Source organism: Tursiops truncatus, chromosome 6 (assembly GCF_011762595.2).
Source record: "Tursiops truncatus isolate mTurTru1 chromosome 6, mTurTru1.mat.Y, whole genome shotgun sequence".
In the NCBI taxonomy this organism is placed as follows: domain Eukaryota; kingdom Metazoa; phylum Chordata; class Mammalia; order Artiodactyla; family Delphinidae; genus Tursiops; species Tursiops truncatus.
This window is the reverse complement of record NC_047039.1, coordinates 80,286,092-80,313,901: the sequence shown is the minus strand read 5'-3', so window position 1 is coordinate 80,313,901 and position 27,810 is coordinate 80,286,092. Positions and strand designations below refer to the sequence as shown.

Sequence of the window (27,810 nt, the reverse complement as noted above, 5' to 3'; positions counted from 1 at the left end):
AAAATTAAGAAACGCACCTACCTTGATTAGTCTTGACCAAAAAATAAGTATTGTGACCATACCTAGTTCTTTTTGCCATGTGTGTTTAATTTGTCCGATGGTCTAGGGAGCAGGTCCAGTTGCCACGGTCACCACTGGGCTGTGGTTGTTCTGTCCTCAGTGAGGGACACTTGAAGGCATTTTAGCAGAGGATGAGGGGTAAGGTGGTTTGGACAGGGTCTAATAATTAAAATGCGTGGGGATGGGGGTGGGAAGCAGAACCTGCAGTCACTAGAGGCCCTGATTTAGAAAATGTAAGCAGATGCTCTTGTCCTCAGCGTCTCCCAGTTACACGCCCAGGCGGTCTCTCAGAGAATTATTTAATAGAATTATACACTTTGGGCTCAGATGCTTCCAACCACAGAAGTGGGAGCACATCCATGAGCACCAGTCTTCCCTCCATAGAATCAGTACACATCAGACTTTTTTCTTTGGCTCCCATCCTGTGGGTCCAATCAAGCCTGGGCGCATCTGACAGAATCCCGGGGCCGTTTGCCTCTTAGCCTCAGTGTCTCCCGTGTGGCTACAGCTTGAGTTCACTGGGCATCGGCTCCCCTCTCAGGCCAGCCAGCAAGTTGTTAGCTGCCAACAAGGACATGGTGTTTCGGGTTCTATGGGTGGCACTGCCAATGTGGGGCAGGATCACTGGAAAGGAGAGGAAGAAAGGGAAATGAGGAGGGTGATTCAGGAGCCTTAACTCGGGCCCTTTTTTCATGGCTAGGATGTGCCAATAAAAAGATTTGCCTTCCCTCCTCTCACTAAGCACTCTATTTCCCCAGGGCTACCGAAACCCAGACGCAAGGGTGACAAGAAGTACATATCCTGAACACAAGAATGTCAGGGCTAGAAGGAGTCTTGGAGCCTGTCTAGACGTAGCCCTTCAAATATCAGATGGTGAAACTAGGTGATGCCCTGGGCTTCTGATCTCCCGAAATAACTAGATGAAAGGCTGGACAGCGCAGCTGCTTCTGGCCCCACTGCAGAACAAGTGAGGTCACTCGTCCCTAAAGCACACCTTTCAAAAGCAGTACCCAGGGCACCGAGCTAAAGGCCCAGGGCTTGGGGGGATGGGAGATTTCCCAGCTCCGGGCAACAGCCTGGCCATCACAGCCAATGTTCCTCTCAGATGGGCACGGGGGCGGGGATGGTAGAGCTTCCAAGGGCTCCAATAATGGGAGCATTCACTGTGGGGAAGGCAGCTACGGCCCTTCTCTTTGGTTTTCCCTTCCAGAATGTAAGTAAAGGACAGGGACTGGCCCAGACAACCTGGGGCCCCTTCCACTCGGTTATATATTAGTCTGGAGGCAGAAACCACGTCAGCTAGCTGAACAGAGAGACCGTAATATAAAGAACTGTTAACGGTAACTGAGGAGTCTAAAGAGGAATGCTAAGTAAGTGGTTCTCACAGTGCTCCCCGGCCAAGGGGCAGCAGCAGTGTGCCAGACATTAGGAGCATATTCTCAGGCCTCATCCCTGAGGCAGAAGCATGGGGGGAGGGCACCGTGTGTTTGATCAGTCCCTCCAGGTGACCGATGAACAAAAAAGTTTGAGAACCACTGCACTAAGGTGTCACGGGATGAGATGCCAGACGCATCTACCTCCCCGGGGGCTAGGGGACAGGGAAAAGGGTATGACTTAAAACTTAGCCTGAGAAAGGGCGTTTGGAGCTGCAACTCCCACCCCTACAGCTGTGGCTTGTGTCTCTGGGGGCACAGTGCTTAACCCGAGTGTTGGGAGAACTGCAAGCCGGCTTCACAAGCCGTGGCGGGAAGGAACCGGGGCCGGGTGAAGTGTTGCTGGTAAAGCGCAGTTCTTACCGCAGTTTTTCAGGGTCAGGAGAGGGTGGTTTGTAGGCAGTGGTTCTGGGGTTGTCACGTCCAGTCCAGCAGCTGCAATCTGACCACTGGCCAGGGCCTGGTACAGGTCGTCCTGGTCCACCACTTCTCCCCTGAGAATGACAGTGATGTGGGTGCCCCAAAGCTCCCTCTACCCAGGTCGCCTTTAGGGCAGAACCACCCAGAGAATGAATTTTCCCATCAACCTGGCACTTGGCACTAACTTTCAAAGCAGTAGGCCTTACAGTATACTTATTTATAGTTTGTACAGTAATACAGAGAACCCCAACCTGCCACTTTCGAGCTGTGTGAGCTTGGGCAAGTGTCTCAAATTCTCTGTGCCTCAGGGTCCTCCTCTGTATGATAGGGAGAATACTACCTAACTCCCAGGAGTGCTAGGAGGATCAAAGCTTACTTACACGCACCACTACATGAACGGGACCCAGAGCCTGCATGTGTGTTGGGATCCCGACCACCAGCTGACAAACACTGCAGCAAGTGTCAGGCACCTGCCCAACTGCAGGCAGAGACCTGAGGATACACCCAACTACATCCATCCAAGTGAGCAGACATCCTTCCCATCAATGAACCATTGGAGTAGAGATCTGGTTTGCTAAAGACTTCACATTGTGCACTCAACGATACTCGTGCAGCAATAACCCAGTGCCCTGAAGTACTGGGTACGTGACGGAAGCAACAACACTGTTGGCATCAGTGCGAGCCCTGTGTTCCTGCATGTTCACTCCACCCCAAAGGCACCCCCTTTGCAGCTAAACGTCAGTAACTACAGGCACCTCTGGGGTGGATGAGCCCTTGGAGTCCCCTCCCATTGCCCATCTTTGCCTCCAAATTGATTTAAGTGGGTTCAAAGGGCACTACCTAAGAAGAGGTTGGAGTGGCAGAGAGGGAAGGTCTGCCCCCATTACATGCTCAGTGGCCTAAAGGCACCCTGGGGACATTTTGAGGACCCAAGACAACCTGGGTTTTGGGTCTGTCTGCCCAGGAGCATGAGGGTTCAAGCTGTCATTGACTCACACAGACAGACCCAGGCTCAGCACCATGAAGGTCAGCCTCCAAAGGGCTGTAAAGAACATTAAGGCCACCCCTTTGTGGTTAGAGGTACAGGGTTACCTGGTAACTTGCTGCCACGGTGCCTTCACTTCCTGAGCAAGGCCAAGGGTACTGCTGGGAACCAGACAGGCCAGGCCCTGCTCTGAGCACCTGGGACATGCTCTGGGGCCTTTACTGTATTTCTGAGTTGTCTGGTTGATTGGTTTATCAAGGGCAGTAAGCTCAGCCTGAGTCTCACTGACAGCCCATGGGGAAGAAAAACCTCAGGTCACAGCAACAGGGACAGCCCCTCTCTAGGCTTGCCTGGTGACCCAGGATACCTGCTGATGTTGACAAACACGGCCGTTTTCTTCATCTGCTGGAAGAAGTCCTTGTTGCAGAGCCCCCTGGTTGCAGGTGTTAAGGAGCAGGCCACGACGATGAAATCAGACTCAGCGGCCAGCTGCTGGGTGGACACTGGGGGAGGGCAGGGCTCCATCAGGTGCTGTGTCCCAGGTTAGGGACAGCAAGAGGGTGGGAACCTTGACCATTCCTCCCTCCACCCATAATGGAAACTCCCAAGATGCTTCCTGAAGGTCTTGTCTCTACCTGGAGAACTCTAATAACCACACAAAGTCAACAGACACTCATGGGATCCTGGTGTGTTACATCATTCAGCCAGCCCCCTGCTCTAAAGGTGGGGAAACTGAGGCCAGAGAGGGGCAGGAGCTTATTCAAGGTCACACAATGGGATCTGGACCACTCTGGCTTTCACCACCTTCAAGGCCCAATGTGCCAAGGGGGTGGAGTGGCTGAAATCCAGCCTGCCCTCCGCTCAACATGCTGTGCGCCTGCCAGGGAGCTGGATCCACCCGGACACAAGGCTGGCGGGTGAGCGCTCACCAGTTTATTAAGGCAACTGCGTCAAAGTTCCCAGCAGTTCCTTATATGTGTCACCATCCCTGCTGCTCTGTTTGTACATGGACAATGGTGATAAAAGACCCTGCAAGACAGGAGACCTGGAGTCCCTCTGGCATTGAGGGTACTCACTGTGTGGCCTGGGTGAGGCCCTTTGCTCCCTGAATGGGCCTCTGCGTGCAGGGGCAGGGAGGTCAGACAACACCTAAGGCACACCGCAGACACCATGGAGCTCCTGCAGCCTGCCCCAAAGTGCTGCCGTTACAGCAAACACGGAGAACCATCCAGCCCAGCACAGGTGGGGTTCCTGTGGAAATCGAGGTTTTACTTACCAAACTCTGCCTGGAATTCCTCTGCTTCCTGAGGCCTGGGCTGGCGCCCTGTGTAAAGCAATCTCTGGACACCGAATGGTTTCAGACACCGAGCAATGGCCTGGCCTGGAGGCAAGGAGTCAGAGTCAGCGCTTGTTCCCAGTCCCTCAGAGGGCAGGGCAGCGCCCAGCAGCTCCAGAGAGCGGGAGCCCCTGGGGGAAGGGTGGGCGTGGGGAGGCCCTTCCCAACATCAACCACTCCTGCCACACTGTACCCAGCCCCCTGCCAGCCCACACTGCCCTCAGGGGTCCGTCTGATAGTCCTTCAGGGATCTGAAGGCAGCACCACAGCTCCTGTGTGGCTGTGACTGACTTGTGCCGTCCTCACACGGTGCTGGCCATCTTGAGGGCCATCTGCTAGCCTTCCCTGAGCACTGGATCTGGCAGCCCAGCAGAGGTCTGAGCACACGGTCCCCTTCCTCCTTCTGGACCCTCTGCTTCTGGTGGTGCACCCACAGACCCCACCCGACTTTCTGGTGGCGCTGCCCAACTGCCAACTCACCCCGACCCTGACCCTTTGCACACACACTGCTGCCGGGACAGGCTTGGGCAGCTGGATTTTCAGACGCAGAGCACGTCCCAAAGCTGCTGGCTTCTTCCAAGCAGCCCTCTAGTGTGGGAGGCAGGGCTGCTAGCTGGCCGGACAATTTATGCAGCCCTCCCGTCCTCACCCTCACCTCTGCACCAGGCAGGGTGCCAGAGAGCCACCGGCCTATGCCAGGCTTCTCCAGCGCTGGGGGCCACTGGAAGAAAAGTAGCTCTGCCCCGCCTCAGAATCACAGGTAAGCTCTGTCCGCTGGGAATTAAGGCTTTAGGAGTCAGATGCCTTCCAGAACCCAGGCCTGGGGCAGCATGGGCTCTCCCACAGTAAACCCCTCCTAAAAGTCCCGACCCTGCAGCCATCATCGCTTTCATCTGTCCTGTATGCAGCTATAATCATAAAGAACCCTGGCTCTTACAACTTGCTTCTATCACCTAATGAGTTCTTACGGAACTCCTTATTTTATTTTTTGGCCTGTGTTTTACGATGCTGTGTCTTCTCGCTAGAGGCGTCCCTACTGCACCCAGGTACGGTGACTCTTTCCAAAGGATTGTCAGCATCTGGACACGGGTGCCAGAGACTCAAACCAAGACGTGAGAGCCAGGGTGCCAATCTGGGTAGATGGGAGCCTCACCTATGCGCCCCAGCCCGATGATGCCAACGGTGCTCTGTGTGAGGCCGTAGCCACACATCCACAGGGGCTTCCACGAGGTCCAGCCGCCGCTGCAGGGAGAGAGAGGGACGGGTTAGAGGCTCTGGTCTCAGGCAAAGATGAGGGCCGCTACGCAGACCCCGTGGTGCAAGGGACAGGCCCAGCCCTCCAGTCAAGGATTGAGAGGAGCATGCATTACCCCTACAGCCACTGGGTGTTGCCGATAAGCAGCGTGACTGACTCTTCCTTTAAACCCACTGGGGACACAGAGTCCGAAGGCTGGAAGGGGCCTTACAGGTTCTCCCCCCATTTTGCAGACGGGAAAACTGAGACAAGAAAGGGCAATCTATGTGAGGTCACACAGCCAGGGAAGAGCAGCAGGTTGCAAACCCAGGATGTAGGATTCCAAAAACAGTATTCTCAGTGCTCCAGGGAAGCCACAGGCCCACCCCTGTTGCCTTGGGTGGACAGGGGAATAGAGCCTGTCTTGAGTCACCTCCAATGAAGGGACCAACTCCCTCGACAGAAGGGTGAGAGTGTCTAGTCAGCCCCATGCAGCCTCTGTCCCTGCCACATCCCCACCTCAAATCCCCTCTCCCAGTACACATTCTCTGAGAGCCTGCATCTGCACACCTCCTGGCCTTTGCTCAAGCCAGTCCCCGCATCTGGAGTACCTTTCCCAACTCTGGATGTACAGACCCACATCTCTGATCTGAAACCCTCAGGCCAGAATTTTTAAATTTTCAGATTTTAGGAAGGTGTTAAGGTACATATGCTGTATTCTACATAACACCCTCAACAGCATCTGGGGTGGCACCCGTATCAAGCACATTGGTGTATCTGCAGCGAAATGAAACAACCTTCAGTTTCCAGAGCCTTTTGGATTCCCACATGATGGTGCACAGGGCCCTCTAAGGGCTCAGGAGGACGCCCACCGGCTACCACTTCCACGCAGCCTTCCCTGATCCACGGTCCTCCCCCACAATTTCCCTTCACACCCTGTTTATTTCAGCTCTGCTGTGCATTTTAGTATTGTGCCTGAGTCTGTCCCCCCTCATTAGTTGGGGCACAGCCGGGGACAGGATCACCTCTGGTCCAGGGTGACACTGGGTGCTCAAGTACTAGCTGCTGAGCAGAGTCGACTTCCCTGCCAAGTGTTCACTCACTTCTTCACCTCCTCGATGGCCTCAGGCAACCGGCGACAGGTGGTGAGCAGCAGGGAGACGGCGAGTTCGGCCGTGGCATCTGTCAGGACATCTGGGGTGTAGCCCACACGGATCCCACTACGAATCAAAGATTTGGAGGTAACGCTGGCCTCAAGCACCTTCACCAATTTCTACTGCTGGGACATTGCTGTGATACAGCTTTGTTCCCTCTTTGCGCTGCCTGTCAGGAAGCTCAGAGCTGTAAGTGAGCACTCAGGAATGGCCAGCCCTCATTCCCATCTTGATTATCTCCCATTTTGAGAAGGATATAAGATGGAAGATCGGGGTCCAAAGTCTGGAGCCAGTAACTACTTAACTTTTCTGAACTTCCTCATCTAAAGAGGGAAATAATAATACTTGCCTTTTCTACTTGAAGGGGTTGTTGTGGGGGTCAAAAAAAAGAATGAATGTGAAAGGGTGTCACCTGGACATTGTTACCCACTGCTTCTGACTGCTCGGCCTTACCTTAACTGATGTGTGCACACATGAGCAGATTTTATCATCAGCTACCTTACGTTTTCACTGAATGGTCAAAGAATATGAAGAAATAAATACTCAGCTCCTCTTTTTCCCTCTCTGGTAGTCACCCCTCACTCCAGGCCCTGCTTCCAGAGCCCAAGCCGCATTTACCGCTTCTTGATTTCATCCAAAGCCAAGTGGTCGACACCCACGGACATTGTGCTGATGACTTTGAGATTGGCTCCTGTTGGGCAGAAAAAGCATTGTTTGTATCTTTTCTCGTGGGATTCAAGGCCCTCCTACATACTACAGACAGGTCCAGAAAAGGCAGGGCCCTGCTCAAGGTCATAAAGCAAGGCTGAGCAGAGCTGGACGAGGGCCCCAGGCCCTGGCTCTCCTCCACACCATGGTCTTTGCCCTCCTAAGGCCTCCCTCTGGGGACTCACCACCAGGAGAGAGGGGCAAAGTGTGTGCCATATGGAACTGCACACAACTGCTCCCTCTGGCCCAGGTCTGCAGTGAATGCCCTCAGAGCTCAGAGAGGTCACTGAAGACCTGCTCGGGAACCAGCAGCAGTAGGCTGATATGTCCACCAGGGCCAAGACACCCTTGGAACCCTCCCCGGGCCTGCCCAGTGCACACACCTGCGGCATCCAGGAGCTTCTTGTCTATGCGGTCAGAGAGGAGGCAGAGCAGGCCATGGGCCCCGGCCACGCCCCGTTCCAGGTCCTTGCTGGGGATGGGCTCATCGGAATCCCACTGCTCCACCTCACAGCTGAAGGCAAAGGAAAGACCGCTCAGAAGTGCGGGAGCCCCGCAGGTGTCCCCAGGCCCCCAAAGCCCCTCCAGCCCCCTGCAGACCCGTCTCAGAGTGGGAAACATTGTCTTCTGCTTGCTCTGGCCTCAAGCTGCCTGGGGCTGGCTGAGGCGAGTCAAGGTCAGGCGTGGGTGGCCTCAGAACTGTCCTGAGGGTGAAGGGCTGTCACAGACCACAGCTCTCTGACAAGGACTGAAAGGGGCCTAAAGTGAAAGGAGAAAGTCACGGGGACGGCTCTCAGCTCAACACAAGGAAGCGCTTTCTTACCCCTACAGGAGGCCTCACAGGTAGTGAGCTCCCAGGCCTGGGCTGCCTATTGTTGGGAAGGCCAGTGGGGGGAAGTCAGATGGGGCTTGATTTCCCTGTCCAGTTGCACATCCTCTCCTATGAGTCCATGAAATGAAAAACTCTTGTTCTTGACTTTGTACTTGGACAAGATCAAAGCAGTTCAACATGGAGGAGTTTCAGGGGGCACTTCCATGGTGGCTGGTGGGCACGGGGCATGTTTCCCCGTGGTGCTGCCCAACCTCCCAGCCCTTGACATTTAATTCTGTGCAGCCAACACGTACGGAGCATCTACATGCGCAAGACACAGAGCTGCGGGCACTTCCCAGAATTCCCCGCTGCGGCACCTCCATGCCTAAGCCCCAGGCACAGGCTTCCTTTCACCCTCCTTTGATGGTGGCACAGCGCTATAGCAGTGTGAGCTGCTGCCACTAGTGCCCTTGTTGTTTTTGCCCTCCCCTCTTCCCCCCTCAATGCTTGGTACATGGCAAGTCCTCAGCAAAGGTTTTATTGCATTGAATGAAATGAACAAATCTCATTTTCCCCTTGCACTGGTCTTTGAGGCTGGGTTCCACCTTCTCCCTGCCTGATATGGGCAGTGCAAACCTGCATAATGCAGGGCTCAGACTGCAGCTGACAGAGCAAAAGTTCACATCCCAGCTGTGCCACACACAGTCATTGGGGAAGGCACTTAACCTGACCCAGTTTTCTCTGTAAAGTGGGAATTACTGTACCGACTTCACAGTACTGAAGGATTAAGAGTTTACGTATATGAAGCACCTGGCAAGGCTGACCTGCAGGGTTCAATTTAAGAAATGCTACCAGAGGCCCCCTGCCAACTGTCCAAAGGGACCAGGTAATCCAGTGACTGCTAAGGTCCCTGACCTGGCCAAGTGACCACAGAGGGTAAAAGATTAACAGCCTGTCCCTTGTGTCATGGGCCGTCTTCCCTCTCCCCAGGGCCATGGCTGGGGAGGGCTCCAGCCCTTTCCCCCACCCACACTGCAAGGGCCAGGGGAGCTGCGGGTCCCAGCGTCACTGCAACGGGCCTGGAGAAAGCTGGGCCCCAGAGAACTTTCTCTAAGCTTCCCCAAACTCCAAGACCGTCCTGGTCAGGCACAGGTTGGAAAGTTCGGCCAAGGCCCAAGCGCAGGATCCCGGATCTGACGCCACGGACCGCGCCGTCCGCCCCACCAAAAATAACTAACTGGGCCTCGGGAGGCCTACCCCGACCCGCCCGGAGACGCTGAGTCAGCCAGCGTACTGGGTGCCCGAGGTCCCGGAGCGGCGCCTGGGGCTCTGCAGCCCCTTCCCGCGACGCCACCCGCAGAACTCGCGCCCGGAGGGCGGGGACTCGGCGCGCGGAGCGGTGTAGGGACGCGGGGCTCTTACTCTGCGGCCCGGGCGAGCGCGGCGCTGCCCTCGGTGGGGATCCTGCGCGTCACAAACACCTTCATAAGTCGCACAGGCCTCATTCACCTTCCAGACGCCGGATACTGAGCCGGACCCCGCGGGCGGAAGCAGTCTGGGAAGGGGGCGTGTCCTCGGGAAGGCCGGGCCCGGAGCAGGAGGGGCGGGGGGGGCGGGGGCAGAGTGGGGGCGTGTGGGGTTGCAGCTGTGCAGTGAGCGAGTGGCACTGACGGTGTGTCTGTGTGGGGGTAACTGGGGCTCCGCGTGTACGCCTTGTGCCTGTGTGTGTGTGTGTGTGTGTGTGTGTGTGTGAGATATCAAGCCTTAATGAAACTGAGACTGGTTCTGGGGCTGGTGCCAGGCTCGTATCCTTGGCCTGCTACCTCTGAGTACACACTGCCCCAGAGCATCAGGACCGGCAGGCGTGACTTGGGGGTTGCATTGGGTAAAAGGGCATCCAGGAGAGAGCCCTGTGTGAATGTGTGTGGATGCCTATAAAGGTGCCTACTGTGCTGGGGGAGGGGGCTGCAGTCAAGGACCATCCCCATTCCCAGGGCCTGAGTGCATTGACCATCTTCTCTAGGTTTGTCTCTTCATGGTCACACTGTTCCAGGCAGGGGTCTTTGGTCACACAGACTGAGCTCTGAGCCTGGCCTATTGTGCATACAGAGGAGCCTGGATGAGGGCGGTATGAATCCCAGAATGACCTCTTTAATACTTGGTGCAGTTCCCCATAGGAAGCCCACAGTTGTGAGAGGGAGTTTGATTGGTTGTGGGCCACCCAGTTTGCTGAACACTTGCTGACCGGCTGGAGGCAGGTCATGCATAGGGCCAGGGCCAAGATGCTGGAGACATGTGGGGTCATGGTCAGACCCCGGGTTTGCAGTCAGGTGGACTGGGTCTGAATCCCAGCTCTGCTGTGTGATCTTGGTCGGTTCACATCCTCTTCCTAAGCCTCAGTTTCTTCAGCTACAAGATGGGGTTATTAGAACTTACCTTTAAGGGTTGTTGTGATTATTAAGCAAGCAACATTTGCATGGGCCCTGGGCCATGTTAGGTATTTACCAAGCACCAAGGCCATGAAGGAAAGAGTTGAGGAGTTCAGGCTCAGAAGCCAGACTGCCTGGGTTTAAATCACAGCTCTGCCACCCACTAAGGACAAGTTGTTAAACTTCTGCATGCCTCAGTTTCCTCATCTGTAAAATGGGGACAATAGTGATACCTCCCTCACAGCTTGTTGAGAGCATGACTATATATAGTACTTACAACAGCAGGTATGTTGGGCTGCACTGCAGGCTTGCAAGCCTTGTAGTTGTCCAGCCTCGAGACCGAAGAAAGAGCCTGGAGACAGTGACGAAGACATCAGTGGCTTATTGGACAGGGATCGTACACAAAGGGTCCTGGAGCAACACCCCACCATGCAGATGGCGGGCAGGATATGGCAGCAGTCTTTACTGCCCGAGGGAGAAGGAGGCTACCATTTATAGGGGGAATTGATGTCAGGTGGGCTCATCAGTTACCAGGGACTAATTAAGCCCTGTAATTAAGAGGATTGGATAGTCATGTGAGTGAAGCAGGGACTAGTAGAGCAGGGGATATACAGAGAGCAACAGAACAGCCATCTTGAATGGACTAACCATACAAGGTAACACACATCGTAGGTGCTTGATAAATAGTAACACATCCAAGGAAGCACATACCCCAGGGATAGCAGCTGGTCAGAGATGCAGATGCTGAAGCAAGACTCAGTACAAGTGGGAGGGGCCCAGACCTGTCCCTGAGCTCTGCCGGCTTCATCTCTGCCAGAGCCTGTTCAGGTACTTGCTCCCAGGCTTGGGAGCACCTAGAAGGCAAAAGCCCTACCTGGTGGTCTCTTCTCTGAGGATTTTATCTGAATCCATTCAGCCCCATCAAAGCCCAGCTAGGAAAGAGAGACAGGCACAGAGACGTGACATCTCCAGCCTGGGGTCACACAGCAAGTCGCTGGAGGGGCCAGAGCTGGCTCTTTGGGCCACCTGGGTCCCTGGCCAGTGCTCTGTCCTACCTTCTCTCCCTGTAACACATTAATAAATGTCTTACCCACAGACCGCTATCTGCACTGCTAGGACACCTTAGGGACTATTTCTGAAATACCTCAACTATTGACGCAACAAGGTGTTTTTCTGTCCCCAGACCAGGGCTTCTGGGGACAGCACAGCCCAGTGGCTCCATCCTGTTAATCAGTGGTGACACCTGGGCCCAGCTCCTCCCCCACATAAGGACAGGCAAGGACACTGGGCAAGCCTGTCCACCAGGGGCAGGAGGGGGTGTGACACATCAATGGGCCCCCTCCCCCAAGGCAAAGCACCCAGATGGTGCTCAGTAGTGCTACTAGATGGTGGCCATGGAGCCAGAGGATGGAGCCAGCTGAGAGCCCTTGAGGAGGATCAGGTGAAGTGGTTGGGAGAGGAAGGATCCAAACTGGAGAGGGATCAGAGGCCTGACCTGGGCTTCACTGGTAAAACAAATTAATAAGCAGCTGAGATTCATGGAGCTCTTAGTAAGTTCCAGGCAATGGCAGCCTGGGAGACCCCTGGGTGACTGACTGAGGGTCAGGGCCACAGCTCCAGCAGGGGGATGGAAATTTGGAACATGCAAAAATTCAAAATGACAGTAAGAAAGGAAGTTTCTGTAGAACTGTTATAAATTCTCTTTTGCATTTAAATCTTGAATCTATTTGGAACATTTTGTGTATACAGTTTGAGGCGGGGGGTTCTCCTTAATGTTTTTCCAAATGGTTAACCAGTTATTCAAGTACTATTTTTAAATAAGTATCTTTTTTAGTTTTGGAATAGATAATAAATGCACAAGATACAAATTCCCAAAGGTACACAAGGGTATAAGGTGAAAATCGCCACTCCTACCCTGCCCCCCACCACTCAGATCCTCTCCCCAGAAGCAGTCACATCTTTCCAGAGATGTTTAATATATATAATAATGTGCATATAGTTTTCACATAAATGGTAGCACATACACTCTGCATCACCCCATTTTTTTTCACTCAGCAGTGTATCCTGGAGATCACGGCACATCCTTGCACACAGAGGTACCTCATTCTTTTTACGGATGCAGAGTATTTCACTGTAGGAGTGAACCACAAATGATGAACAGTCCCCTACTAATGGACATTTAGGATGTTTCCCATCTTTACTATTACAATGCCACAACAAAGAGCCTTTCACAAATGTCATTTTGTGCGTGGGTAAATACATCTGTAAGATAAATTCCTAGAAGCAGAAGTGTTGGGTCAAAAAATATGTGCACTGTAAAATTTTGATAGATACTGATAAAATGCTTTTCAGAGAAGTTGTTCAATTTACACTCCTATCAGTAATGTATGAAAGCATCTATTTCTCCTGTGTATTTTTGTTTTTAATGATAATCTTATTGTAATTTTAATTTACAGTTCTCTTTTGAGCCAAGTTGAGCACTTTTCATACGTTTCAGAACCATTTCCTTCTATAACCTATGGATATCCTTTGCCTATTCAGATGATCTTTGTCTTAATGATTTGTAGGTACTATTCATACAATAAGTATGAATACAATACATACATACAATTCATACAATATTCATACAATATTAGCCCTTTGTAATATGGGTTGCAAATATGGTCTTTCCCTGAGTTTGCTGTCATATTTTTTTTTAATAAATTTATTTATTTATTTAGGCTGCGTTGGGTCTTCGTTGCTGCACGCGGGCTTTCTCTAGTTGCGGTAAGCGGGGGCTACTCTTCATTGCAGTGTGTGGGCTTCTCATTGCGGTGGCTTCTCTTGTTGCGGAGCACAGGCTCTGGCACGCGGGCTGCAGTAGTTGTGGCACGTGGGCTGCAGTAGTTGTGGCTCGTGGGCTCCAGAGCGCAGGCTCAGTAGTTGTGGTGCACGGGCTTAGTTGCTCTGTGGCATGTGGGATCTTCCCGGACCAGGGATCAAACCCGTGTCCCCTGAATTGGCAGGCGGATTCTTAACCACTGCGCCACCAGGGAAGCCCTTGTCTTATGGTTTTGTTAATTATTTTTAATGCAGACATTTTTTATTCTTATGGCTTCTAGGTTTTGTCATACAGAGTGTATCCTAGTGCATCTACTGCTGCATAATAAATTATCCCAAAACATAGTGGCTTAAAGCAACAGCAATCCTTCCACTATTCTCTCTGAAGTTGGCTGGGCTCGGCAAGAGGGTCTCATTCAGGCTCCTTCATGCCATGTAGTCGGATGGTGGTTGGGTTCCAGGCAGCTGAAGGCTTCCTCACTCAAGTGTCTGGTTGTCAAGGCTGGCCGTCAGCTGGGCCCTCTGCTGGGCTGCTGGCCTGGACACCTACACAGGCCCCCTGCCTGTGGCCTGGACTGCCTCACAGCCTGGAGCCTGGGCCATTCCAAGAGACAGAACAGGAAGCTCTCAGGCTCTTAAGGCCTCAGCCTGGAAATGGTGTGCATCACTTCTGCCATATTCTATTGGTTCCACAGTCACTAAGCCCAGATTCCAGGAGAGGACAGAGACCCCACCTCTTGATGGAAAGAGTATGGAAGAGTTCGGGGGGAGGGAGAATGTTTTAACATCGCTTTTTCATGTAAAAAGCCTTTCTCACATTGGGTTTCATTTTTAAAATATCATTCTTTCTAGGCCTGGTACCTTTATGGTTTAATTATTTACTGAAATTTTGATCCCTATATTTTTAAAGATAGCAAGTTGTTCAACACCTTTTATGAAACAATCCACCTTTTTCTCACTGTCGTATACTAAATGTGGGTCTTTTAGGGTCTATTTCTTTTTTTTTTTTTTTTTCGGTACACGGGCCTCTCACTGTTGTGGCCTCTCCCGTTGCGGAGCACAGGCTCCGGACGCGCAGCCTTAGCGGCCATGGCTCACGGGCGCAGCCGCTCCGCGGCACGTGGGATCTTCCCAGACTGGGGCACGAACCCGTGTCCCCTGCATCGGCAGGCGGACTCTCAACCACTGCGCCACCAGGGAAGTCCTAGGGTCTATTTCTAAACCTGATCTCCTGTTCTGTCAAGTCACATATGACTGGTCATCTGTGAGATAGTAAAGGGGTGCTGTTGGAAGCCGCTAGGTTCGTGGTCATTTGTTATGTGGCCTCGTACAAGAGGGTAGGTGAGGACACACCTGAGGGCCTCTTTAGAAGCATAAAGTTAGGTACTTGTGGCTTATGTCATTTCCAAGGCTCTGTGAGAACAAGGCTGGCTCAGAAGATCTGCCTTGGCCACAAACTGGTGGCATCAGGCAAAGCACTTCTGTTTGATCCTTGGTTTCCAAACCATAGAACGGGGACAATTATTCCCTGTCATGGTGGTTGGTATGCGCTGAGCCCAGGGCCGGGGCCTTGGGGGTGCTCAGGAAATGTGGACAGAATGGACTTGCACCCTCACTCTTTTGGGGAGAAAATGGCCCAGCCATGTCCATGCTGGGCACTGCCTGTCTCCCTGTCCCCTCTGGCTTCACTCCCCACAGCGTGGCACTTGCCCCTGCAGCCCCTGCCCTGCTCCAGGCCCTGGACCCCTCCCGTCCTTGATCAGGGGGTTCAGAGAGCTCAGGGATCTTGGATTAGGTCTGCTTGGCCCTTGGGCCTCTGTTCTGGTCATCTGGCTTCTGCCCGATCTCTGAGACTTCTGGAGTCTGGAACCTTAAGGGTTGGGCCAACCCCATAGTCTTCCTGAGCCCCGACCAGCTGACCTGGGGGCCTGCTGCCCTCTCTTCTCCACTGTTCCCCTCAGCCCTGGTTAAAGCCCAGCCTTGCTCCTCTGGGCTGGGGTCCCACCGTAGCACCCTGGGTCTGACCTTGTAACCTAGCCCTCCCCACAGCCACTCAGGCATAGAGTGACTCAGCTCGGCATGCATCCCAGAGACACCTGAAGATCAAACAGGCCGGGGACAGCTGCAGGCTGGGAGGCAGGGAGAGCATGGCTGCCTCGTGGGCCGTAGTGAAGGGCTGCAAGAGGCAGCATATAGAAGAGTGCCCACCCGTACTGGGCACTGTGCAGTGTCCACAAATGCTGGTCAGTCTCTCAGAATTATGTGCCACCCGGCTGTTCATTCAACAAATGATTAGTAATAACATTATTCCAACATGCTATGAGAGCTAACATTTACTGAGCACCAGCTGTGTGTCCGTGGCTATCCTTTACATGTATTGTCTCATTTAATTTTCACAGCAACCCTCTCTGGTGGGTGCTGTCATTATTCCCATTTTGCAGGTGAGGAAACAGGCTCAGAATTGTTAAGAAACTTGCCCAAGTTCTCACAGCTAATAAGTGGCTGAGCTGATATTTAAATCTAAGTATGAATGACTGTGGGTTGTGCTCTTATCTCCTCTGTTCCCCATTCAGCAGGTGAGAAAAGATAGAGAAATGGAGTTCCTGATCTTGAGAAAAGTTCAAGTTTCAAGGTGCTGCAAGGAGGCAGAGTAACTAACTTCGTAGAAGCCAAAGAAAGCTGCTCTTAGGAGCAGACTTTGCACTGGGCCCTGAATCGTGGGGAGGATTTGGGGAGGCAGTCGGGAGACAAAGGGAGGGCACCACAGTCACTGGCTGGCTATAGCAGGAGCAAAGGTCCTGAGGTGGGAAGCATGGGCCCAAAAGGGGAGCTGCAAGCTGTTCTGGGCAGCTGGCGCATGCAGGGAGGGACTGGGGCAGGCTAAGCTTGGCCCTCAAGCATGAGGACGGTGGGAATCGTGGATGGGGCTGAGCAGGGGAGAGCTGCTCTGAGCTGCATCCCCAGCCAGAGTCCAGGCCTTGACCACTGTCTTCTCTGCTGCCCCCTATTGGTACCCACACCCCCACCAGCACCAAGCCCCCTAAACTCCTACTGGAGACACAGCAGGGAAGTATTGATACTTGGTGACTTGAGATTGGTCTCAACTGCCGGCCTGGCCCAAAACCTCAGAGCACCTGACAGGTCAGGACCCCTCACTCTGCAGGTGGGTTAGGAGCAGGAAAAACTCCTTCCCGCTCCCTACACTGACCCCTCTGAAGCCCTCTCCTTTCTTCAGGAGCCTAGGGTCCCCTCCCTTCTCAGGAAAAGGCTAATATCAGTCATGCACGCTCTAGTAAAAGGAACCCAGTTTCTGTGGGTACCCACATCTCATTCTGGGCTCCAAACTAGCTTCATCTGAAATGGAAATTTCATTGCAATATCTTGATTACATCATAAATCAGTTACAAACCTTTTCCAATGAGGCTATCACTCCAAACCCAGAAAAGGCAAAGGCGATTCAACTGCCCAAACCAGAGGCTGTGCAAACAGGACCTTGAGTGGGACATGGAAATAAAAGCAGGGCTCCTATGAGCCTTGACAAGATACTGCCCCTCTCTGGGCCCTGATTCCTCATTCAATGAGGTTGAACTAGAGCAGGGATCAGCAAACTTTTTCTGCAAAGGGCCCGACAGTAAATATTTTAGTCTTCATGGGCCATATAGTCGCTGTTGCACTACTCAGCTCTGCCATTATAGCCCGAAAGCAGCCACAGACAATACATAAGTGAACGGGCATGGCTGTTTCGGTACAACTTTACGTATGGACATTGAAATTTGAAGAACATGTAATTTTCATGTGTCATGAAATTCCTAGATTTCTTTTTTTGAGCAAGAGCCAGTCTTGCATGGGCATCACGCAAAAACATAAGTGGTCAGATTGGGCCAACGGCTATGGGTCACCCCCAGGCGCCTGGCTGGAGCAGAGCTTCTCACTTTAACGTGCATACAAATTACTTGGGGATCTTGTTAAAATGCAGATTCTGATTCAGTAGACTTGGGGCAGACCTGAGAATCTGCATTTCCTGTAAGCTCCCAAGTGATGCTGATGCTGTTTGTCCACAGAGCGCACTGTGAACAAGGGGCCAGGGAATGTTCCAGCTCAGCCACTCTGAGATCCTAAGTGATGCTTTGATTACAGATCCTGCTGTTCACTGACGAAATGCTAACTCAGAGGTCTGGACACAAGCAGGCCCCGGTGTTTTCTGTACAGCCTTCACCTCTGTCCTGGTTTTTCTTGCTTTATTTCCTTATTTTTTGTGTTTTTTCTCTCTCACCTTCTGCCACTAGAACATAAGCTTCTTGAGAGCAGGGACTTTGTTGCTTTGTTTGCCACTGTCGTCCTACATCTTGCACATGGCAGGTGTTCAGAAAATATTTGTTGAAGAAATGAATGAATGACGCAGGCAGTGCCTGGTTGGCCTCTCCTATTGCTCATCCCCGCTGGGACTTTGTCGTTCTATCACCACCTAGTGGGCACTTTTGTGTACTGCAGGGCGGGGGAGAAAAATGCTCTACATGTATGACTGACCCAGGCAGGAGGTAGAGGAGGCCGCTGTGGGCAGAGAACTGCCCCTTCGGATGCCCCTGTTATCTGTGTTCTTGTCTGCTGGCACAGAGCTCCTTGGAGGAGAGTCTTCCTGGAGGAGGTGGCATTTGAGCTGAACAATGAAAGCAATAAGATTGGGAATGGTGGGAACGAGACGGAGGAATGGCATTCCTGGTAGGAGCAGCATGAGCAGAGGCCTGGGTGCTGGAAAGCGTGGGCGTGTGCCAAAGGGAAGAGAAGTACAAGCAGCTGAGATGGGCAGTGGAAGGTGAGGCCAGATAATGACATAGGAGGAGGGGAAGAGGCCCCAAGGAAAAGGAACTTCCACTTAGTGTTTGATCGGTGCCAGGCACTTCACACGCACAAGGTCATTTAACCCCTGCAAAGGCCAGTGAGGCAGATTTTAGGACCCCCATTTTACAGATAAGGAAACTGAGGCACAGATTGGTGAAGTGACTTGTCCAAGGTCACACAGCTGACAAAGGGCAAAACTGGATTTGAATTGAGCTCATCTGATTCTCTCCTCCCTGATGGGAGTACTTGCCCCTGGTTTGTGCGTGAAGGGGGTGCATGTTGGTGGGGCATATGCAGGAAACTAGGAGCTGGGGTCCAAGACACCCAGAGGCCTGAGTGTCTTCCTCCACACTGTCTCAGGGCCTGACAGCTTCGTGACCTGGGAGCCTCCCTCTGCTCACCGTCATGGTCCTAGAGCCCTGGCCTGAGGGGCAGGATGGCTGGGTTCTAGTCTGGGCTCCCTTCACCTCTCTGGGCCACAGAGTACAATGGCTATAATGATTTGTAAAGGGACCTCAGAGATCTCTTACTTGCCCTTTATATAGATATGGAAACTGAGGTCCAGAGAGGGAAAAGAACACCCTTGATGATGCACAACAAGCTAGGCTTAGAGCGGCCTTCATCTTGGCCTATGCCTGGATTTGCATCTGATGGCTGGACGCTGATGCTGCCATACAGAGGGCCTGAGCCCCGGACGCAGAGGGTAGCAGAGGGCCCAGCTGGGCCCCCTTGGACAGCCCAGGCCCTTGGATAGTGTGTTCAAGTTTCAGTTCCCAGTGAGGTGTGTCCCAGGGATGGGGTGAGTGTGTGGAACTGCAGGCTGGGGGGAAGGGAGGGAGGCTTAGCAGGACCTGCCCCACAGGCTTTCTGGAGGCTGGACTCACCAGAGCAGAGGGGTCTGCAGGCTCCAAGCAGAGCAGTGACCTGTCCAAGCCTCTTGCTAGACTGTCTAGACTCAGGTTCCCCCCATGGGCCAATTTGGCCTCGAAGCTCCCCCAGCAGCTGTGGAAAGTCCTACACGTGGATCCGAAAGCAGGCACCATTGCCCAGATGCTGCGACCCCACCGACATGCAAACACCTGAATGTGCTTGGGCGGAGACGAGCAGAAGGTTACCACAGTCCGATCTGCAGGGCTCCCTGCGGCAGGAGCGTGTTATTTCTGCTGGGGATTTTTACCAGAACCCTTTCTGTAATCCTCAGGCCATGGCTGGGGTTTAGTAATGAGCTGTAACAGCCGGAGAACTTGGTTCTGTGAGCTGAGAACAGCTGCTCATTCTCAAACGAGTCCTCTTTTCCTGATGACTGAGTTCAGCTGTAGCAAAGGGGTCAGGGTAGGGAGCAGGGATCCAGGACAAGAACAGCAGCAGTGCTCACACAGGGCCAGAGCCCAGCACTGCCTTTATATAGATGGAGCCTCGGAGGCCCAGGGCGGCTGTGAGGTTGGGGGCAGCACAATGCCATATGCAGACTAGACTGTGGGTACGGCAGAGCTGAACGAGGGGTTCCCCAGAAGCAGGCTCTTACCTGAGGATTCATGTGCAAGTGATTTATCCAGGAAGTGCTCCCAGAATGAGCCAGGAAAGGAGTGGGGCACAGGAGGGATGGGGGTGGGGAGTGGGGAGGGGAGAAGATAAATGGCGCCCTCTCTGGCCTGGTCCTGCAGAGGGTAGCTTCAGTCTGATCCTGAGGGGGGCTCTGGAGTGTAAGTTACATCTCAGGGTTGTCAAAACCCCGGGCAAGGGAGCTGGGCTTCCATATTCCCTGCCCCCATCAGTCAGCACCACCCAAGGTGCTGAGTACAAGGAGATCTGAGTACAGCTTCCCAGAGGAGTGGCCTTGCGCTGTGATGCAGAGCAGGATGTGCAGTTTCTGCCGAGGAGAAGGGTCTGAGCAGGACCCAAGGGAGGAGCTCAGGCACCCGGCCGGAAGGCCAAGGTGGCCATGTTTAGGACAGGCCAAGGAGGAGCATGGAGCTCGGAGGGATGGCTCAGCTCCCTGCAGGTTGCAGGTGAAGTGCACTCAACTATTTCAGCAAAGGTCCCAGAAACCACCTCCGGAAACCCCTCTCTCATTTGCCGCTGTTTGTGGCCAAAACCCTGAACTGTGACGAGGAGGGTCAAAGAGCTCAGGTGAGAGGTAGAACAGTCTTATTCAGACAAAACCGTCCAGAAATGAGTCACTGGCCTGACCTGGGCCCCAAGAGGCTCTGCCAACAAGAGCTCGGGGGCCCCAGGTGAGATGGGCATCAGGTTTGGGCCCAAAGGGTAGAGCCACTAGTTGGCAGCCCAGGGAGATGGATCTGTGTTAGTGGGAACTCCTGTCCCTTTACTTGACCCCACTTCCCTTCTCTCCATCCCTCCAGAGAGGCCCCACCTGACCTCCTGGTCTCTAGCCTCCTCTCCTCCAATCCAGTCTCCTGGAGTTGCCAGAAGGTCCCCTCTAAAAAGCAAATCTGGTCCTGTCCCTTCCCTGCCTGCCACCTTCCCTGGCTCCCCACTGCGCTCAGGAGAAAGACCAGAGCCCCGGTGCTCTCCCAAGTCCTCTCCTGTGGTGACAAGGCTTAGCCCGCTGGGACTGAGATCAGCAAACTTGCGGCAGGAATCAGGAGTCTCAGCAGCTTCCCAGAGCCCGCAGGCCAGGGCGGCACTGGCTTCAGCCCAGCTATCTGGGAAGAGGGAAGGGCAGCCCCAGACCCGCCCCAGGGCCTCGCTCTCCGCTTTGCCTCTGTAATTAATTTATGGAAAGCATCTAAACTGGGAGCCAACACAGTCCTGCAAACCTCGTCTAACCCCTGCCTCCACTGGAGGGAGCAGCGCCCTTGGGGTGGAGCTTTTCTTACAGTGATTACGTTTGGTTTTATTTCTGGAAAAAAACAAAACAAAACAAAAACAAAGCATTTAAGGTCTAATTTCCCCAATCACCTGCGTAATGAGGCGGCTTTCAAGGGGTGTTTGGTGAGGCCACAGGGAGCCTTGCGGTCCTGCAGCCCCAGGAGGGCTTTGGGGGCTCAGAGTCCAGCTCATCAGAAGCTCCTCTTGGCTCCACATTTGAGCACAGCCAGAATCCGACCTCCTCTCTCCCGCTGCTGCCTCCACCCTGCTGAGCCACGGTCACCTCTGCAACGGCCCCCTGGCCATCTCCCTGGCTCTGCCTTGCCGTGCTCCAGTCTCTGCTCCCAGGCAGCCACAGCCAAGCCCACTGCTCCTCTGAGAAGCTCTCCCAGGGCTCCCCGCTCCCTGGGGTGACGCAGGAGTCCTGCCAGGCTCATTACAGCCACAGAATACCCTCCGACCTCACTGCCTCCCTGGAATCCCTTGATGTTGCACACTCTGCCTCCCAGCACCCCTGCACTAGGTATTCCCCCTGCCTGGAACGTCCTTCCCGAGATCCGGTATCTGCAAAGTCTGCACCCTCGTTTCCTACAGGCCTCACTCAAAAGTTTGCCCTTCACAGCTTCCCTGATTGTACTCATGCCCCGTTCATTCTCTATTCTCCTCACTCTGCTGTATTTACCCTCTTACCACTCATCACCTGAAATATCCTTATTTTCTGACTTATTGTCTTGTTTCCCTCTATTCTCCACCAGAATGTCAGCTCTGAGAGCAAGGGATTTGTTTTTGTTTCAACGGTGAAAAATTTTATGTTTAGAATTAGCCAGCTGGACTCAGTTTTGACGATCTCAATTTTGTTGGCAACATCCAAAGCATCATAGTCAGGAACCAGTCGAACATATGCCTTCTTCTCTCCACCGGGCCTGGTCAGGGTGTTGACCTTAGTTACGTCAGTGTCATAGGGCTTCTTCACAGCCTGTTTAATCTGGTGCTTGTTGGCCTTGACGTCCACAATGAACACCAGTGTGCTGTTGTCTTCTATGTTCTTCATGGCTGACTCGGTGGTGAGGGGGAATGTGCTCTGATGGCATAGTGGTCAAGCTCTTTTCTCCCAGGGGACGCCCTTCCGAGGCTATCTGGGCTGCCTCCTGAGCCGCAGTGTTTTGGGCCGTTGGAAGGTGGGTGACGTCCGGATCTTTTTTGTGTGTGGCTGTGGACAGACGCCTTTCAACGCTGCTTTGTCGGCCTTCAAAGCCTTGGCTTTGGCTTCCACTTTGGGAGGGGCAGGGGCTTCCTTCTTCGCCTTCGGCACCATCTTCATGAGAAGGCGCAAGAGATTTGTTTTGTTCGCTGACGCATCTCCAGTACTGAGACAAGTGCCTGGCACATAGCCGATGCTCAATAAACATTAATCAAATGAATGAATGAAATGCATCTGTCATGTGACAGAGCGGGTGGGCAGAGATTCCTGAGATGTTCTGGGGGCATCCTCTCTGGGTGCGTGGAGTCAGCCTGACCTTACCTCTTGCAGGAAGTCTTCTGTCCTGGTTCTAAATGGAAGTTCTGGCTGCAGGTGGCAGCTCTGATCACTCAATAGGACTGATTTTCCTTTGGTGCACACATCACCTCTTCCAGGGATCCCTCCCAGAACCCTTTCCAACCCTCAGGGAAAGTTTGTCCTGCCCACCCCTGGCCTGACACTTTCTCCCTTGTGGTCTGTTTTGGGTGTTGGTGTCAGGCTGAGGTCCCTGGCAGGCACCTGACTCATATCCAGAGAACACCTGGAGGGCCACTTCAGATCACGCTTTACAGGGCCTCTCGTGGGGCCTAAGTCACACCTTCTCCTCACTTAAGCCTCAGAATAACCCTCTGAGGTAGTTATTATTATCCCCATTTTATAGATGAGGAAACTGCGGTCAGAGGCCACAGAAGTGACTTACCCAAGTCCCACAGCTGTGTCACAAGGTGGAGTGCAGCCGTGCTCCGTGGCCTCAAGGCCAGCCCCACTGCCTTCAGCATGGTGCTCAAAAAGGGTCTGGGGAAAGAAGGGAAGGACAGACCTGAGTTCTGGGTCTCCTGAGTGAGCGATGAAGATGCTGTAAACACAGCATGTGTCAACCCACTGCTGGGCTGGTCCGTGTGGCCCATCCTTGCTCAGCCAAGCCCTCCTGGTGTTCTGTGCAGGGAAAGAAAAGGTAGTAACTCTCTCTTCCAGAGGGCCCCACGGTGGGTGTGGGGATGTAAAGAAGTTGCATAGCCCTACCCAGTGCCCATCCCTCATCCTCAGCCTCTCCCTGGGGCGAAGACAAGGCCCAGAAGAGTTGACTGATGAGCCAAAAATTAGGGACAGAGCCGGGACCAGTGACTCTTGACATCAGTCCTGTCTTTTTCTCTGATTCTACCTGCTGTGTCTGCAATGCCTATATCCCTAGGACCCAGACCTCAGTTTCCTCATTTGTAAAGTGGGAAAATTGTACCTATCTAATAGGATCAAAGATTAAATGAGGTAACACAGGAAAGTGCCCGGCACAGTGCCCAGCAGAAAGTAAATTCTTAACAATCAGTGCATATAGTTATTAGCTGGTTCCAAGAGAAGCGCCTATGTTGCATTATCTCTTCCTTCCCTGCCTTACAAATGGTCCTCACAGGCCTACAGCTGCAAACTTGGTTGTTAGAAGAAGACCTATTTCTTTAGGAAAAATAAAATAAAATAAAATAGTAGTGCCCCATTGTGGAGATGGCATGACAAAACTAGCACAGCGTGGCAGCATTTTGTGAACATTTTAAATATGCAAGGTAAATATTTTATGAATGTTAAATATTAATAAAGTCTCATTTTGTCTGAATTCTCCCACCTTTTAAAATGTATGTCAAGAAACAAATAACTTCAAAGCTGTCCAGTTAAGCGAGCTGTAACTGGATTTACAATATTGCCACGTAGGGCATTTTTTAAACTGGTAAACAAATGTAAGTGTCTCCTCTCGTCTTTTGTCAAGATTAGTCTCAAATTCGGTGAATTTTGAATTATGCCCCGGCAGGACTAGACCCTTCCTGGAATAAGGTGCAGTGGTCCTACACACACCTGTATGTCACCGGGGCCAACCATCTGGAAATGGCACTTTGACAAAACCCATCAAGAACCATAAGAACCATTTATATACTTTGACCAGTTATTTACTGAGGAATTTATCCTAGTGAAATAATTTCAAAAAAGCAAAGCAAAATGTAAGCACATGAAGATGTTAACTGCAGTGTTGTTTACAGTTGAGGAAGAGGGTAAACACACTCAATCTACAACAAGAGTGGAATGATTTAGTAAATTATGCTCGAGCCCCTGATGGTTCTTCAGCCAATAAAAATGATCATTTTGAAGACTATGTAACAACATAGATAATGTTTATGTTCAAAGGTTTCATATCAAAGGAGAAAATGCAAAACTGCATTGAGACTCTGGTCCCTACTGTCAGGGCAACTTTCTTTCCTTGTTGTCTGGTCCTCACAACAGCCCTCTCAGGTAGACAAAACAGGGTCATTATTTATACTCCTATTATCCAGGGGAGGAGAGACCACAGGGACTCAGATTCTGAACCGGGACAGCTCCTAACACAGAACCTAGTGCTGCCTCAGAGGAGCGTGTCCCTGACTGCGGGCCCAGCAGCAAGCCCCCAGCTCCTGAGTGAGGACAGTGTAAGACAAAGCCCAATTCTCACATACCCTCCCATCTCATCCAGGAGGGGTGTCCCCTGGGGCTGCCTCTTCTTCCTTCTCAGGCTGGGATTTCCCCTCTTGGGCAATTTGGAAGAACCCCAGGCCCGGGTCCCACCTTGCTCTGAGCTGAGCTTATAGGAAGCCCCTTGTGCACAGCTGACCCATGAGGTCATGTGGGAAAACCCTTAGAAACTCTAGTACGTGCTGCAGGTGCTGCTGTTCCGATTATTAAAAACAAGTGTTAATGTGAAATTTTTCCATCATGCAGACACTGTTGGTAATAATATAATCAGCGCTCCCCTCTCCATTGCCACCTTAGGAAATAAAACCTTACGGGGACACTTGAAGCTTCCTGGGTGCGCCTTCCTGATCCCACCCTCCACCTCTGTCACAAAGGTAACCCAAAACATAAAGGGATGTTTATCTATAAATATTAAGTAGTATTGTTTTGCATGCTTTTAAACCTTCAATATGTGGCTTCATATTGTCTTCTATTCATTCAACAAATTCACTTGGCAAATATTTATTGAGCGCCTACTGTATATGAGGCACCCTGGGAATATCAGTGAACAAAACAGACAAGATCAGTACTCTTGTGGTGTGTACATTCCCATGGGGTGAGCCAAATGATACGCAAAATTTATGAATTAGAGATAAACTGTATGTTAGAATGTGAGATGTGCAAAGGGGGAAAGCAAGCCAGAGAGGCGGGGGTGGAATGTTGCAATTTTAAGTAGGATCATATCCTTCTATATCTTGCTTATTTACTCCATATTATCTTTTTCTTTTTTATGAATGTACCATCTTTATTCGTTGTCTTGTCAATGAACATTTAAGATTTCTTTTTTTTTTTTTTTGGTCATTATAAACAATATTACCATAAGCATTTTTGTAAAAGTCTCTTTGAGTACACTCAGAAGAGGTTTTGGGGGTATAGATTTGCTGGGTCTAGGGCATCTTCGACTTAACTGAGATAGATGGTACAAATGGCTCTAACTAAGGTGGTTGTACCAAAGATTCCCACAAGCAGCGTATGAAGGGTCTAGTAGAGGAACTAGTTCCTCTACCTCTTCTCTAACACTTGGTGGTGTCAGATTTTTTTAAATACCTGCTAATCTGACAAGTATAAGATACTATATCTTTGTTTAAAACTGAATTTCCCAGATAACTACAAAGGTTGAGCATATTTTCATAAGTTTATTCATCACCTGTGTTTTTTCTTTAATGACTAGGAATTTCATTGACTTTTGCCTATTGGTTTTACACCCAGTAATCTTGCTAACGAATAACTGGTCTGTAGATTCCTTTGGGTTTTCTAAATAGACAATCGTATCATCTGCAAACAATGACAGTTTATCTCTTTCTTTTCAAATGTATGCCATTGATTTATTTTCTTTATTAATTTATTTAAAAACTTATACCACCAAATGTATTAATTTATTTAAGAAAAATAAGTTCAAAAGTACAATGCTGAACAAAAAATGTTACAGTGGGCATCCTTATCTTTTTTTTTTTTTTTTTTGCGGTACGCGGGCCTCTCACTGTTGTGGCCTCTCCCGTTGCGGAGCACAGGCTCCGGACGCGCAGGCTCAGCGATCATGGCCCACAGGCCCAGCCGCTCCGCGGCATGTGGGATCTTCCCAGACCGGGGCACGAACCCGCGTCCCCTGCATCGGCAGGCAGACTCTCAGCCACTGCGCCACCAGGGAAGCCCTATCCTTATCTTTTCCTGATTTTAAAGGAAATGTTACTATTGTTCGCACAAGTAATATTTCCTTTAGAAGTTTTTATAGATATCCTTTATCAGTTTAAGGAAATTCCCCTTTATTTCCAATCTGCTTAGAAGGTTATCATCAATCATTATATACTTTTATCAAATACCTTTTCTGTGTCTGCTTAGATGATCATACATTTTTCTTCTTTAATCTATTAATGTGATAAATTAGCTCTATAGATTTTCTAATATTAAGCCATCTTTGTATTCTTGGAATAAACTCAACTTGGTTATGGTACATTATCTTTTTTTTTTTTAAAGAAGATGTTGGGGGTAGGAGTTTATTAATTAATTAATTAATTTTTGCTGTGTTGGGTCTTCGTTTCTGTGCGAGGGCTTTCTCTAGTTGTGGCAAGCGGGGGCCACTCTTCATGGCGGTGCTCGGGCCTGTCACTATTGCGGCCTTGCTTGTTGCGGAGCACGGGCTCCAGACACGCAGGCTCAGTAGTTGTGGCTCACGGGCCTAGTTGCTCCACGGCATGTGGGACCTTCCCGGATCGGGGCTCGAACCCGTGTCCCCTGCATCGGCAGGCAGATTCTCAACCACTGCGCCACCAGGGAAGCCCGGTACATTATCTTTTTTATATACAGTTGAATTATTTTAATAATATGTTACTTAGGATTATTACATCTAAATGTATGAGTGAAATGGGCCTGCAATTTTCCTTTCCTATGCTATACTTGTTTACATTTTTAATTTAGTTAATTAATTAATTTATTTTTGGCTGCCTTGGGGTCTCCGTTGCTGCACACGGGCTTTCTCTAGCTGCGGCGAGCAGGAGCTACTCTTCGTTGTGGTGTGCGGGCTTCTCATTGCAGTAGCTTCTCTTGTTGCGGAGCACAGGCTCTAGGCGTGCAGGTGGGCTCAGTAGTTGTGGCTCGAGGGCTCTAGAGCGCAGGCTCAGTAGTTGTGGCGCATGGGCTTAGTTGCTCCATGGCATGTGTGATCCTCCCGGACCAGGGCTTGAACCCGTGTCCCCTGCACTGGCAGGCGGATTCTTAACCACTGCGCCACCAGGGAAGCCCTGTTTAATTTTTACATTAAGATTATACTGTCCTCGGGCTTCCCTGGTGGCGCAGTGGTTAAGTGTCCGCTTGCCAATGCAGGGGACACGGGTTCGTGCCCTGGTCCGGGAGGATCCCGCATGCCACGGAGGGGCTGGGCCCATGAGCCATGGCCACTGAGCCTGCGCGTCTGGAGCCTGTGCTCCGCAACGGGAGAGGCCACAGCAGTGAGAGGCCCGCGTACCGCAAAAAAAAAAAAAAA

The 27,810-nt window shown here is 51.6% G+C and overlaps 2 protein-coding genes and 1 pseudogene across 2 annotated transcripts in view; all 3 read right to left on the bottom strand.

Moving 5' to 3' along the window:
• Positions 1 to 345: 345 nt before the first annotated feature.
• Positions 346 to 9,719, bottom strand: GRHPR (glyoxylate and hydroxypyruvate reductase). Its single transcript, XM_019949006.3, has 9 exons — positions 9,564 to 9,719; positions 7,714 to 7,844; positions 7,241 to 7,313; positions 6,572 to 6,688; positions 5,388 to 5,476; positions 4,175 to 4,279; positions 3,266 to 3,401; positions 1,857 to 1,987; positions 346 to 684 (listed from the first exon to the last, which is right to left on the bottom strand). Exons 1-9 carry the CDS (start codon positions 9,644 to 9,646, stop codon positions 563 to 565), a joined length of 987 nt encoding a protein of 328 aa, XP_019804565.1. The 5' UTR covers positions 9,647 to 9,719; the 3' UTR covers positions 346 to 562.
• LOC109552373 (large ribosomal subunit protein uL23-like) lies at positions 7,715 to 22,993 on the bottom strand (annotated as a pseudogene).
• Positions 22,994 to 23,102: 109 nt separating this feature from the next.
• The window catches only part of ZCCHC7 (zinc finger CCHC-type containing 7), a 298,145-nt gene continuing 293,437 nt past the window's right edge, over positions 23,103 to 27,810 (bottom strand). Inside the window, exon 11 of the transcript XR_012332595.1 lies at positions 23,103 to 23,237. The gene's annotated coding sequence lies outside the window, so the exon portion shown is untranslated. The remainder of the gene's footprint in view (positions 23,238 to 27,810) is intronic.